Here is a 15,944-nt window from a genome sequence, read left to right as displayed (position 1 = left end):
ACAGATATATTTCCCATCAGCTTCAGCTGTATTTTGTGTTTAGTGCTACTTTAAATTGACAAAAACACTGATATTTGGAACTGTACAGAAATGACAGCCAGTTCCATATTTATATTATTGTCTATGCTTAATTGTTTAAAACTAAAAGTATCATATTTCTTACATCTTTACATATTTGTTCAGCCATAATGTCACAATGTCATAAAATCTAACAAGTTCCACCATCTTTACGCAAATAAATTATGTAACACAACATAAAAAACGCCTTCCGATATAGGTTGCCAAAGACCTTTATTCTGACACCACCCTTTAGCCAATTATTGCATGTACTTTGTGACTGCTAAAGATAAAAAATAAATGTTTTCTTTACAATGAGCATTATAGCCCCACAAAGCTGATTGGAAATGTGGAAAAAGAAAATAAAATGTGGTTGCCTCAGTCCAACTGATGAAAACGCACCAAATGAAGTAGGTTTTTTTGTGCCACCCAAATGTACAAGGAACCACATAAAATATTTTAAAAGCTAAACTTCATAACTTAAAAATGTAATCATTAACAGTGTGTTAGACAGAGGTTGTGATCCTCTGACATAATGACACTATCCCATCAGTTAGACTGAGAGAGATCAGCAATGAAGAGTCTGAGCTCAGCTACACACAAATCAAATTTCTCTAACCCTGCACGACCAGTAGGGCTGGACGATTTTGGCTAAAATCATAATCACGATTAATCGAACAAGTTACCTCGATTACGATTATTGAACGATTATTTTTTTTATTTTTTAACTTTTCTTATACTCTAAATATGTTCACCGTTATTTTTTCTAATGAAAGAGTGCATAATCCTATCTTTGTGATTCTAAAATAAGGAAACACACAGATAGCAATTAATGCTTATTTATTAAATATTTCAAACAACTGAACTGAAATCTACAACAGTAGTAGTAGTAGTAGATTTTACAATGAAATAAAAACATCTTATAAAAAAGTAATTTAAGTTTTAATGTTAAAAAAAAACGTTTCCTAAAAATGTAGAAAATAAATAATAAATGTCCATAAGATTAACGGGAACCTGTGGTTAACTGTCTTTTCGGAGTTAAACTCCACAAGCGTGTCCTGCGGCTCGCCGGCCGTCACACACACACACACACACACACACACACACACACACACACACGTCACAGCGCAGCAGGCAGAGGCGGGGTCTGTTCCGAGTATAATAAAGCCCCGTCTGTGTTGAGCAAAACATTACGTGAATTACTACGAGAATGGTCGTGCATTTAATATATGAAAAGTGCACAAGTAATAGCATCATTTGTTGTTGTTGTATGTGGCGCTAAGGTCTAGTGACGATGCTATAAAGACCGTTGCTGTGCTTGCGTCACTCCCTTAGCCCTCCTACCAGTCCCTATGGCCACTTGGCCAGTGGGAATGCAAACGGGGAAAAAGATTTTGGGGGAGAGTAGTTCTTAGAACTGCTTAGAAGTGTACTTTTCCTCTAAAAACTACAAGTAGGCCTACTATCCGATCGGAAAGCACCTATGGTCGCAGACTGGACGGGGCGGAGTCATGTGACTACACACGCGGCCGTAATATGTTTTAAGGGGAAAGTAGCCTACATTAACACACAGTGGGCGGCCGTGGAAATATTAATAGGATTAAAAGACCAAAATAACCGACTTGGTAAAATTACGTCGGTTATAGGCTCTGAATTTTGCTTACGATTATTTTTCGATTAATCATCCAGCCCTAACGACCAGAATGTGATTTACCTCACTCCTCGTCTAAAAATATAGAAAAGCACACACATCATATACAGCTCACACATGGTTGGAAATAAGATTTCCTTTTCCTGTGTGTAAGGCACCCAGAGAGAGTCGGAGGCGGGTGATTCATCAACAGAGAGATTGATAATGAGAGTACACTCTTGATGTTGCTGTGGATCAAAGGAGAAAAAAATATATTTGGCAGGGGGACGGAGGAAAAGAGGGATGGGCACAGGATGGAGGTGATTCACGAGGAACGAGTTAAGACTCAACATCCTGGCTGTTGGTGTGGAGACAGAAGATAGTGGTTAAGCGAGTTAGAGACAGATGCAGTATGAAAACAGATAATAAAGAGAAGAGTATCCATTCTTTGCTGTGAAATATGGCCTCTGGAGACAGAAAGACAAGGGAGAGCACAGTAATGCTGCTTTTGTGTGTTTCAGATAGATTTCAAGTTACTCAGCAGTCAGCTTTTGTTCCACAGCTATACCAAGTTAATGACCTCTCCAGGGGTTTCAACAACCTATTCAGATCTCTTAAGCTTTTTCTGTAAACATTCATTGTGTTAAAGCAATGTATCATTATCGCCTCTATTCACAAACCCAATCAAACTGAGCTTTAGGTGTTGCGTCAGGGATGTGCTGGAGGGAAGTGCATACTTGTTTCAATCAGCAGGAAGCATTTTATTTCTTGTTTCGTGCTGGGAACATACAGATTTGCTTGCAATGCTTCTTTTGAAGATTTGTGAAGTGGTTGGTGGTGGTTTAACAGGCATCCTGGGCTGTTTTTTAAAAAGATATAACTTTTCATTGGGAGTGTAATTGCAGTGACAGTTTTCAAATAACTAGTGGTATAACAACCAGAATATAAGGCCTTGTTCTGTCTCATGATTGTCCAAGTAGAGTTTCACAGTGGGAGGAGCCATTTCTGGTGCCATAAACCAATGGTTCTCAACCTGGGGGTCGCAAGATCATTTCTGGGGGTCGCCAGATGGTTTGGGAGAAAAATGTGAAATAACATATTCTAGATAGGATTTGAATGGTTTTTACATTACTGTATGAGTTAGAAACATTTCATGTGTTATATTCCAATCAGGAGGTCCTGGAACACAGAAAGCAGTCTGAAGGTGGTCAGGGGGAGAGAAAAAGTCAGAAGCACATCAAAAATCCACAGAGCCTGGGGCACTTGGACAAGGCTAGGTGCTAGCTGCTAACACTAAACTGTCATTAAAGCAACACATTATTTGTTTACATGTATTAATCAGAGCATTCACAAGAATCACTCAAAATCAGCAGGGGGAGGCGTGTAGAAACGGCTATTTACACCGGTTTGCAGCTCTCTTTCTCTCGTTGAGGGGAGTTGGGGGGGTCGCAAACACCAACCTCATTATTCTAGAGGTCGCGACTCAAAGGTTGAGAACCACTGCTATAAACAATGTGGGGTGGCTTCCACAGCTTGGATGGTTCTGATATTCTCCCCGTTTTTTTAATCTGCCAACTTCAATGCCCTGAGAAAGAATACCACTTCCTAACTGTGCACCTTCAGATCTTTGGCTGCTGAATAAAGGAGATGTAACCTATGATTTAGGGCCCAAATGTTGTTTGATATGCATACTGCACAAACACATGTACCATGGACTTCCTGGAAATCAGTGTTAATACTGAGTGGATTATTCTGGTGAAATAAAGTAAAATGGATTGAATTGACTACAGGTTTATAACTGAAAGCCTTTGTTACAAAATGGGTGCATGGAGCTTGAGAAGTCGTGGGCATTTACATGTCAGAGAGGGTCTAACAAAAAGGCACTATCAAGTTGCATTATGGGAAGTATAGGGTTGAGTGATTTTGAACCTTTATTCATAATAGTGGCTAAAAGTCAGTATAATACAGCCTCTGCTGCTTCAATTTTACATTATTAAAAAAAAAACTGACTAATTGCTACAGTACTCTTTTAGGCTCAGAGCAGGTGCAATTACTACACTGTTACCTTATATACAATAGTCTACTATATATAGAAAATGCTTTAGTACACAGTATATCTTTCAGTGTAGTGTTCTCTCTATTAACACTGATGTGTTAGCACTGATAGCATTTACAACAGTCTACAACAGGTTAGAATGAGGTGCTTGGTAGTCCTGTCATCTCTAGAGACCAAAGAGACACACACACACACACACACACATGTTGGACTGCCCTTGTTCAAATACTAAAGTGATCTCAGGAGATCAGCTGTGAGGCTCACAAGCACCCAAGCCCCAGGAGGGTTTTGGTAATTCCAGAGGGGTGTGTGTGTGTGTGTGTGTGTGAGATGTCTAATGCTTCAATTTGGCATCACATCTTTTAGAAATAGGTGTCAAGTTCTCTGTTGGGTATTCTTTGGGGACAGTTTGATCTATATTCACCCATTCTCTCACTCTTCTTTTTTTCTCTCAGCCATCTGATATCAGCAGAGTGCACTAATTGCCACATAAATAGGCATCGTGTAGTGAGTGTGGACCCACTCTTTGTTCTCTCTAGTCCTTCAGATGTCTTAACTTTACAGCTCTTTCAAACTATGAGTCAGGTTCATAAAAAAGATAGTTTTGTTGTTGTTAATGGGTCACATTGGTGGACCCCTCTGTCTCTCTTTAATGGTCTGAATACCAAATGGAAGTGAACAGGAAGCCTTAAATTTGTCATTACGACCGAAGAGTAATGTGTGCAATTTGATATTTGCATCAGTGTCCTGTTCACAGTCAAAAAAGACTTATCACCATTATGCTAATAGTGAGCTCTATTACCATAATGATATGCCATTATAAATAATGAAACAATGAATACATGTGATTTTAATGAATGTTTTCCTCGCTCTTCCTCCTTCCCTCTTTATTTTCAGGTTCATTCTGTTTTCACAAAGAAGACCTGTGCAGTTCAGTTCATGGCTGCCAAATCAAATGATTAAAGAGAGTGTAAAGATGTACACATCTTTTCATTTCTCATTTTGCTGTCCCGGCCCTCCCTCTTCTCTGGGTCTTAATCTTCATAGACAGCATCTTCATTAAAACAAAGACTCTGTCACCACTTTTCTCTGTTGGTAAAACCATTGTGGATGTGCATTCCTACCTGCCTGCTGCTAACAGGAAAGCACACAGCAGGATTCTACAGAGAGAAATGGTGCAGCCTGACAAACAGCTGCTGCAACTGTTTGGAATAAAACTAAAAGCAAGATTAGACCATGGAAAACTGTAATATGATCCTGAATAGATTCTCTGTGTGAGTTGTTTGTCAGAGCAAAAGGCCAGTGGTCATGAACCAGAGAATAATAGCACCTCTCGTCGTCCTAAGCAAACTGAGATATCATCTGTGTGCAGAAGCTGCACTTTAATATATTGTGCTCAGTCTGTGGTGAAAAAGAAATACTTTATTGAGGGCTGACCTGAGCTGATATTAGCTCTTTTCTTTATTCTCAATTTTTTTTTTTTCCTTTCTTTTCCTAAACAAAAGGGTTTAACATGGAGCAGTAACGCCTAAGTTTGGTTTTCACACTTCTGTCTTTCTCTCTCTCTTCCTCTCAGGTGACTCCATCCTCTAAGATTGTGGGTGACTTGGCCCAGTTCATGGTGCAGAACAACCTGACCAGGGCAGAAGTGGAGGAGAGGGCCGATGAGTTGTCCTTCCCCCTGTCTGTGGTCGAGTTCCTGCAGGGATACATCGGGATACCACATGGAGGATTCCCCGAGCCGTTCAGATCTAAGGTACAGTAGTTTGTCCTGTGCATAGATGCCTTTTTTTCCTCCTGTAGTTCAATTTCTCACAGATTTCTGATCATTTCCATTCTGGTTTTCATGAAGAATAATTTGAAATTTAAAGGCAGTTTAGGTCCCCCTAACATTAGTGTAACACCTACATCTACTGAGATAAATACAACAGCAACATTCATTTAAAACCAACTCTTACAAAACCTTTATTCTTTCACTTCTTCCTTCCTGCACAAACACACTCGGGAGAGCCCATTTAAAGGCCCATGCGTATGCAAGTGCACTCACACACATTCTGGCCCATGCTTGGTTACATCTGACAGTTGCAAACGGTGAATAAAACCGTGATATTGCTCTGTCCTCTCATCTCCTCTCCGTTTCTTTACCTCTGTCCACTTGTCTGGTCTCCTCTCTTCACGACTGCACACAGCATGGGAGAAGACTCATTTGCATCAATGGCCAGCAGCTTCAAGTCTCCTCGGGAGAGTCTCATGAACCACATACATGAATAAAGGCAAAATTGTCACATTCCTCCAAAAACTAATACATGACATTTCCCCCCAAAAAAGTCACAGTATTACCCCCCCCCCACACACACACACACACACACACACACACACACACACACCATAATTTATTATCAATGAGCTGGCTGGCACCTAAAATGTGAAATATTCGCTGTGAGACCCTGTCTGCTCTTTTCCACAGGACACTCATTATGTCACCATGTGTGGCTGGGTATTTGTGTCTGAGAGTGTGTATACACTACGGTGCATTTTTGCAGAGCCTGAAATATAATTAAAGGATGAATGAAATTTAATTCATCTATTTACTGCCCCTTTTTGATGAACCGCATTGAATTAATGGTCCTTTTTCCTGTTCATTTTTCTTTTTTTAAATCTTTTTATTCCTTTTATCACTTATTAGTTGTGGGTTTATGAACCTTTCCATCCATTTATTTGTGTATTCATTGGTCTCTCCAGTAAGGGACTGTTCGTTTTTTATTAAAGGGGCTACCGGAGGAGTTTTGGGATCAAGACAAAATAACATAGATGTAATGTATTGAATTCTTATTTATTTATTTAAAAAACAATTGTGCATTCAAATCGAAAATATAATGTAATCAAACTTCTTAAAATTAATTTAAATAAATAATAATGGGCCTTTTATATAGGTTTATAATGGCTTATTCTACTGTCAGGAGTACATAGAATATCACAAAAACATTTTAATGTCATGTTTACTAAAAGCTTTGATTACTAAAGGGCTTGCTTGGCTCATCAACATTATACAATAACGTTATATGAAGGAGAATCCATCAAACAGTTACAGAATCTAAACTATTTTTTTTTTCTGCAAACTGCAAAGTAGTAAAATAAACTCAAATCGAATGAATACACATACAAACAACTTTAACATTGTTTCCCTTTCAAAACAAAATAGTTGTAAGCTAGTTGTATAAACACTACCTTGGCCACAGGTAAGTTAGGTTGTAGTGTGGTTGTAGTGGGCGACTGAACGTAGCTCCGCAGTCAGCCTCCTTCGCTGTTTGAATAATGTTTGTAGTTTGGCGGACGTATTTCAGCGAGGCAAGGCATCTTAAATCCAGTGTTTTAATCACTGCTCTGAACCCGTCTTTCTCAACGGTCTGTAGCGGGAGCGTAGGTGGATTGTGTTCATAATGTTGCTCTGCTGCATGCTCGAAGTGACATGTCTTTAACGTTAGCACGGTAATGTTAGCACGGCCGAGTAACATTAGAGCGAACGGGCAACAACAGTGGCTAAATTATGTCCGATTTTTTTTAGAAACAAAAAACCTTGCAACAACAGACGGCTCCTCTCTTGAGCATACGTTGTTCTGGTGTATCTCCGGTCTTTCTTCATCCTCTAACTTTCTTCTCTGTTCTTGAATGTGCAGTAGCGACCGGAGCCTCTCCCAGCTTAACAGACTGTTATGCTACCTGGCTAGCTAGCAGCTATAATGTTACCCAACATGCCGTTCGGCGGTGTAGCTACATTTGTAAATGTAAAATGATTAGTGTTAGAAACTGTTTAAGTCACAAATTGTTATGTGCTATGGTGTTTTATCCTTTTAAAGAAAGTTAGTTGTGGGTTATTAATTGTTGTGTTATAAAGTTACTACCATGAGTGAGAAGGGTACACAGTCAACAAGGGTCCCAGTGCTGCGACAGAGGTAAAAAAAAAAAAAAAAAAAAGCTATCTTTTATATAGAGCTATTTTGTCAATATCGGGGCCGATATCCGATCTTAATATCGGATCGGTGCACCCCTAATCATAGGTGCCGATTTATGTTTTCCTCCGTGGGTGCTCATGGGCGCACACCCTTTAAAAAAAAAAAGTAGTCAAAAAATGTTGCATTTCAGAACCTTAGGAAATGGGCAGTGGCCGACACGAACACACACGCCTATTAACTCGATAATAAAGCTGTGAAGTAGGCTATCTTTCAACTCAGGACAGCGCCACTACTCACAAATACAGATTGTAATACGGATTGGAGATGAGAAGTTTAACTGACACGTAACCGCGATCAGTGCTCACACGCTCCACTTAGCAACAACTGCCATGTTTAATTTTAAATGAATGTAGCCTACTGGCAGTCTGGCACACGTGGATGCTCAGTATTTTCCGTGGGTGCTCGAGCTCGAGGCAACGTGAAACCTTTGAGCTAGTCAGCTTCATTATATTCCATCTTCATGTCAGTGACGATACTTTGGCAACAGGTGGCGCAGTTAGCTATAGGGTTGCATTCTCAAAGAAAGCAACTCCAAACTCATGTTGCTGTCATGTTGCAATTTTTGTTGGGTCAGACCCATCTGCTAGCGATGGGGGGCCGAGACTGAGATCTACATGGAAAAGTATGCACCAAGCAAGCCACTTTGAAATGTTGCCGTTTTCATGAATACAAAAGTTGGGTGACCCTCCCCCCTAGACTAAAAAACGTTGTGTGACCCTTCCCTCAACAAAGAATAAAAATACATGATCCTCCCCTATTTTCCTCCAGTGGTCCATTCCATAAATACCGAACAGTCCCTAACTGATTCTCCCGCACATCCCTCTTTGTTTACCTCTGAGTGAAACAAACTCCTGTCGTCCTTATCGTCAACTTGTCCTTTCTCTCCCTGTAAACAGCTGGGAGATAATTTTATCAAATATTTGCCATTTAGCTTCCCAGGCTGTCCCGCCCTTGCCAATCACAGTGTTGTTGTTGTTTTCTTTTCAGTTTTGACATAAACTATACGGTCTCTCAATCTGTCTCAGGTTTCCCAAAACTGAGGCATTGTCTACTATCTTTGTATTAAACAAAGATGGTGGACAACTTATGTATTCATTCAGATCTTCAGGTTTCTTTTCAGTCAGCACTGGAATACTTCATGCTGAGAAAGGCTTCCATGCGTCTTCAGCTATCCACCCTCGATATTTTATGTACAAAGAAGCTTTTTCACACACAGTTTCATGAAGAATTTATTCTCCCCATCACTCTGATTTGGTTAAATTCAGAGTTCAGCTTTGGTACAAATAATTTTCACAGTGTTTTCATTTGTGCTTATTGTGTGTGCCTGTGTTTACATGCAAGCTGCGAGTTAGAGGCAAATCTGATACATTTCACCCACTGAATACCTCGGAGTACTTGGAGTATAAATTAAAATAATTGGTGTCAAGCTCGTGTAAGTTAGATGAAGTAAAAGTTGTTTAGGGAAGAAAGTAAAACATTACTTTATTTGTTATTTTTCATTTGCATGCAAGCATAGACAAGACCCGAGAGAGATCTGCAGTGTGCTGTAGCTAAAGGTTATATTTGTATGTTATCATTTGGTGGCATTAATTAGTTAGCATTATATCACATATTGTATGCATTCATTAAAGTCCCCCATACTGTCATAGATGCACATCAAGTTATTTGCATTCAGAGGGAAAACATTTTAAGACACAAAGTGGTAATTGAGGCGTTTCCTCATCTTAGTTCTGTCACGCTCTGTTCATTTGAGGCGTTGCTGAACAGAGAATGGTCAAGGGAGAGGAAAACAAGAAAGACAGGAGGGCAAAGGAGGGAAAGGGGGGAGACCGTGGGAGGATAGGTGGGGGGGATGAGAGAGAGAATAAGGAGGCCATCAGAAAGAAAGGGAATTCAAGAAATAAGATTATTGTCAAAAGAAATCCAGCACATCCCTCAGAGGCACCACACTCGGAAGAAAGAAAGTTCGAGAGAAAAAATCTGTGACAATAAAAAATGAGGTAGTGTGTTGAGTGATGTGAAGAGAAATGAGGAAAGAGCAAATAACCTTGAAGGAAGATTTTGTCTTTCCTTCATTCTTTAATACACACACACACACACACACACTTAAACAATCAAGCAGTTTAGATCCTCAGAGGATACAATGTTAATGAGCATGGACTCAAATGAGCCTGGCGTCTTTTGAAGTGTCTTTCTCTCACACACACACAAATGAGTCAGCTATCTTTGAACTGTTAGCTCTGTGACTAATAGCATTGCACCGGGGCCCTTTTGTCTGGAGATTTCCGCAAGGCACGCACACATGCGCTCATAAATGTGCCGACATGTAATACAGCAGCGTGCGCACACACACATTTGCAAACATAACACAGTACAGCATGTATGCACACAGATGTGTGGGTAATTTGGTGCACACTGTGCTATGTTTAAAGTGCAAATAAGTGAATACACACATACAGATTAGCCATATAGTACTCAGCATGTTAGCTTCAGCGATGACTATTTGAACCTGAATGAAGCTAAGATAAACAAACACACAAAAGGTAGGTATGCAAGAAGCTTTGTTATTAGCTTTTTCTGTTTGTATACTTCCAGGAAACATTAGCTGAAGCACTGAAGCAGACTAAATAGGCTAATTGTGTGGAGATTCCTGCAACTGTCCCTCCCACCCTCTGCGCCTGTGTCATCAAAAGCCCAATAAATGTGTAAGAAATGAAAACCAAGCAGCAGCCCTGAGGCAAATTGCCTGTGTCTTGACACAATCTCTTCACCAGACATTATTAGTAGCCTCGGATCAATTGTCTCTACAAGTTGTGGCAGATACCAACAAGATAGCAGATAAAATGTCATATCATTAGTCTTACAGCAGCTTCCACTTTTCCACAATTATCCCTCTACCATTTCTAAAGAAGGAACCAGGATGATGTGTCACATATGCGGTAACACTGCAGTCATCTGTGATAGGCTGATGTCACTTTATTGGAGAGAAAAAGATGCATTGAGAGAGAGATGGAGTGAACTGAAGTGCATATCGCTGCAGATCTTAACATAACAGCGGTGTCACTTATGCAAAAAAAATAAATAATCTGGCATTGTTTTATATCGTCTCCGATTCAAATGTTTCTCTCGCTCAAAACAGCTCCCCATGTATCTCTGTCTTCCTCCTCCTCTCACCAAAAGTCTCTGTCACTTTAGTGCTTTTATCCAGACGTACAATGTGAAGGTTTTACCGGCACTTTATACATCCCACATGCTTCAGAGTCCCGTGGGGATACTATGAGTTGGTAAACATTCAGACAGAATATATGACTTTTATTAAAAACCTTTTAGTAATCAGTTTGTTTCCCCTATCTTCTCTTGTTACCTCTCCTCCATCTTCCTCACTACTTTTCTCTCTGAACCTCCTACCCAGGTGCTGAAGTCCCTTGCTCGTATTGAGGGTCGTCCCGGCGCCTCTCTGCCACCCATGGACTTCCAGGCCCTGGAGGTGGGACTCCGAGCTGCACACGGTGATGAAATCACCCCCGAAGATGTGATGTCAGCAGCCATGTACCCCAAGGTGTTCCAGGAGTTCAAGGAATTCACTGGTGAGTGGGCAAACTGTATACAGATACTCAAAGTAGATTAAGAATGGGAATCAACAAATTGTGAGTTTGAATCTTTACTTATTGTGAGTTTGATCAAATTGGATCTGTTGTATGGAACAAGTCGGGGTCCATGGTATTTAGTCTCGTTCTCACACACACACACACACACACACACACACACACACACACACACACACACACACTCTCTCTCTCTCTCTCTCTCTCTCTCCCTCTCATTTGTATCATTACTGAGGCACTTATAAAGTTCAACCATCAGGTAGAAATGATGTCAATAGTAGCATTTGGCAAATCCCGTATAGAAAAAACAGTCACACTTCAGATTCAGGGAAGAGTGCAGTTCCCAAAGTGGAAACAACACAAAACAATGAATGGTGAATTTACATAATGCACATATTGTAGAAAGCAGAACAGCAATAAATGGTGCTATAGGAGCATAAGCAGCATAACCAGTAACACCATGTTTTAGCTGGAGCATTTTGAAGTGCATGCCGTCAGCAGCAGGAGGCAGGAGAAGGCTGTGATGTTCAAAGTTTAATCGGAATCCTTCTGCAGGAGTCAAATTTCAAACTTGACTGGAAGTTGTTTAAAGCAGCTACAGTAAGATTGAGCTGCCTGGATTAAAGCGAGCTTAATTGTTGCTTTGAGGAGTGAGGATGTGTTGGCATTAAACCGGTAGGGCTTTTTTGTGAGGAGCTTTAATTAGTGTGCAGCTGTTCCTTCACTACTTTATCTTAAGATTGAACACAGCCCTGACCCTGATCTTAACTCGGTCTCTTTAAATTCCATTTGTGATAATACTGTTCCTGAACTAGCCCCCCTGATTTCTCCAGGCCTTAAAGTGGTTGTGTGATACTCACACCATCATATACAGTCCCCAGTGTGTATGAAAGTGAAAGAACAATGTAGGGATCGACCAATATGGATTTTTTTAGTGCTGATGCCGATACCGATTTTTTTTTCATCAGCCTTAGCCGATTTTCTTGAACCGATATTTGGAGCCGATACTGCTTTTGCTCCCTGAATTTACGTCATAAAAATGTAAACCCTGCCACACTGGATTTGTTTTCGGAATCTGCTCTGCTCTTTAAAAATAATAAACAAAAACACAGATCAGTGTCACTTCTGCAATCATCTTACATTCATATCATCCAAATTATGTGTGCAGTGTGCATCATATGGATGGGTGCACTGCATATGGTTAACTGTGCAAGGGTAAAAGGCTTTCATCAACATCTACAACACAGCCTTGATGATGCATTGCTTGCTGACATATTATAAGACAGATATAATCAGGTCATCACAAAATGTCCTTTGTCAACACATTTAAATCATTTAAGAAAACAATAAACCGGAAAGTAGCCATTGAACAGTCCCTCCAGGATTTCGCGATGACGCGATTGGGGCAATTCACGCGAATTCAACCAATCACCGTGACTTTGGTGCGACTCGCAATTTTGACCAATCACCGCAACTTTTCCGCAAATTTGACCAATAACCAGGGTTTCCCGCGACTTCAACCAATCCCAGCAGTCCCACATGCCAGACTTTACGTCAGTATAATGTGACTCTGAGTGCCACTGACCAAGCGGGAGTGAGAGAGATCTTGTTTCCAATATGAAGACGAGACTCGAACATCTCACATTTACCAACAAAACGTACAGCGAAAGACCGTGCAAAACATTTCAGGCCGTCCTTCCAACCTGTATACATTTTAACATCAGTGTACGCTGTAACGTTTTTTTCACTCTAAAGTCAGCGGCTGCTGTTTAAATCCTGTCAGCTCTCTGCAGCGGGTGGGGCTGCTCAGTTCCCCCCGCTACTGACGCGCCGCCGCACACACACAATCACACACGGTGGATGCAGGAAAAAACGGAGATAAGACGTACAGGATGACCTAAATTGAGGACATCTACTCTCGTTATTGTAAGTGCAATGATAAGTTAAAGTCCAATAAGTACTTTATCGAACCGTATGAATGTGTGTCCCAGCCCAGGATAGGAAATTAACTAACAATGTAAAGATCAACAAGCCACTGACACATATGTTCAAATTTGATTCATTCAATAAATTAGAATTTTTTGTCTTAAATCCACCAGCCATTTTCATATTATACCAACATTTGCAGCATCTTGAGCCTACTAGGAAAACTCAGCCCAGTTTCCTTTTTATTTTTAAAAGAACTATACAAAAAAAACTGTCTCCCGCAACTTCATTGCAACAAACATACAAAAGACATCGCAACTTTTATCGCAATTTTGTACAAAAGCTCCCGTGAAATCAGGCATTTTGGGCCGCAACAATCTCCAAAAAAGGCCGCGAAATCCTGGAGGGACTGATTGAAATAAAGTGCTTGATTTGTAATTTAAGACTGCCTGGCAGGCTTCCAGCACTCTGCTAGTGGGGGAGGGGCAGTGCATGGTCTGCACGTGAACTGCAACGTCTCCAGCAACACAGAGCTTCCCGTGGACGCCTGTCTGTAAATAATGCCGGGAACAAACTATCGGCGAACGCAGCAGCCGCGTACTGGCCGATGCCGATAGACGTAGAAACACAAATATCGGCACGATATATCAGCCGGCTGATAAAATTGGTCTATCACTAGAACAATGGAGTTTAATAGATCAATAGCCAACACATACCTGTCATAGAGAGTGATTTTGGTTCTTTGTCTTCATCGAGGATGCCGACCATGTTAAGGCCCACCTCTGTTTCTCTTTCCCCAGCTAACTTTGGTCCAGTGGACTGTCTCAACACCAGACTGTTCCTGGACGGACCCAAGATCGCCGAGGAGTTTGAGGTACACAACTTTATACTAGACGCCATTTTACATTATTAGATCATTGTTTCAAATGGGAACTCCGCTCATTTCTCAGATTAAGGGCATTTTCACACCTACCTCATTTGGTCCGGATTTTCGGACTTTTCAGTTTGGTCCGAACCAAAATTGCAGGTGAGAAAGGTGCCTCGGACCACGGTCCGGATCAAAAGACCAAATTTTGGTCCGATCAAAAGAGGTGGTCTCGGTCCGGACCAAACTGAACCATGGTCCGGTTCGTTTATAGTGTGAAAGCATTTTTTGGATGGTTCGGACTTTCGGACCAAATACAAGAAGCTCTGGCAGGCTCTCCTTGTGTTACAAGACCGGGGAATAGCTCGGTGCTTAGCCTGTACGTGAGAGAGAGTGTGTGACGGTGAATGCGCTCAGAGCAGACAGCTGTCGGCTATCAGAGCAGAGAATACATCAGCAGTTTATTTGTTAAGTGGTAGTAAATGTACAGTGTAGGTTTCCGTTTGTCTCTGAATAAATGCTCCAGAAAGAAAGTTCCCGTGTCTTGCTTCTCAACATCACAACAAAACAAAAAGAGCCGCGGCAGTAGGGGAGAGCAGCAGTCGGTTGAAAAAACCAAAGAGAGGATACGAGAGGACGGGGAAGCCCGTCTACAAACCAATCGGTTATAAATATCTGGAGACGCAGCTCACGTATGTGATGACGGCAGGACGTAGTTTTGTCACGTATAGATCTTTAGTGCGCTTGCATAACTGCAGTGTGAAACCAAAACTTACCGAATCAAATGTATACAATGTAACAAAAACATGAACCTTGGTTCGGACTTTCAGGTGTGAAAACGCCCTAAGACCATTTCTAACAGAAACCCTATTGCTTAGATGGATAAATGTAGGCGTTCACCAGACAGGAAGGGTCTAATGAAAAGCTGCTGCATTATGGCTAGTGCAGGATGCAGTGTTTTGGTGCTTGACCTACACTAAGAGACAGGATATCTTGGCTTTTGCAGCACTTCTTTTGACCTTTTCATTTTTGGAAGTCCCTCTTTTTTATGGAAGTGTAATACTAAATAACATGAACTGATACTGCCATACTCTACAAACAGCCATTTTTTAAATGTTTGCTTAAAGACTAATACTGATTGGGCAGTATTCAACAGTCCAGAAGCCTATTGCAGAATCTATTTTACAGTGCGTTTGTGATTACGCAAGCCAAAAATTAAGATGCAAAATCATGTAAAAAACGGCTACAGCAAGTACTTGCAAAAGGGGATCTGTAAAATCACAATCAATGGTGTGTATCTGTCACACATTCTCACTGACACTATGATAATGCATTTCATATTGATGATAATTTATTTAATAATCCATTTAGCTCCTTCATTAATTGTGATGTAATAACAATTCCATAAAGAATAGACATTATGAGCCCGAAAGTATTTTTCCCTCACTGCAGATGGCTGAGCTTTGATGCAGTTTAGTCACAGTGCTGATAAAACAGTGGGGAAGGCAGAGATATTAACACTTTATCAGGGGAACAACTAACTGCTTTTCTGATCCCTCCGGCAATCCTATTGGCCTTTCTGCACAGAAATTCATTTTGTCGTATGATGTTTGAGATCGAGCCAGTGGAAGGCACAGGGGGCCCATATCTCAGACTAAAATATAACCGTTACACATCACTAAAGCTTGTACCGTTTGTTTATTCTCTAACAGGGAGGCAGCTGAACATGCAGTCTAATGTAGGAATAAAATAAATGAGTTGAATTGCTTTGCCTGCAAGCAAATTAGTGGGG

General features: G+C 40.8%; 1 protein-coding gene across 2 annotated transcripts in view; it reads left to right on the top strand.

Moving 5' to 3' along the window:
- The window catches only part of pcxb (pyruvate carboxylase b), a 326,753-nt gene that overhangs the window by 296,741 nt on the left and 14,068 nt on the right, over positions 1-15,944 (top strand). For both annotated transcript variants that reach the window (XM_031285036.2, XM_031285037.2), the window contains exons 22-24: positions 5,320-5,499; positions 11,169-11,343; positions 14,088-14,161. In XM_031285036.2, coding sequence (XP_031140896.1) covers positions 5,320-5,499; positions 11,169-11,343; positions 14,088-14,161 — 429 coding nt within the window. The remainder of the gene's footprint in view (positions 1-5,319; positions 5,500-11,168; positions 11,344-14,087; positions 14,162-15,944) is intronic.

Source organism: Sander lucioperca, chromosome 17, assembly GCF_008315115.2.
Source record: "Sander lucioperca isolate FBNREF2018 chromosome 17, SLUC_FBN_1.2, whole genome shotgun sequence".
NCBI lineage: Eukaryota > Metazoa > Chordata > Actinopteri > Perciformes > Percidae > Sander > Sander lucioperca.
The sequence above is the reverse complement of the archived record's forward strand: the minus strand, read 5'-3'. Positions and strand labels throughout refer to the sequence as shown.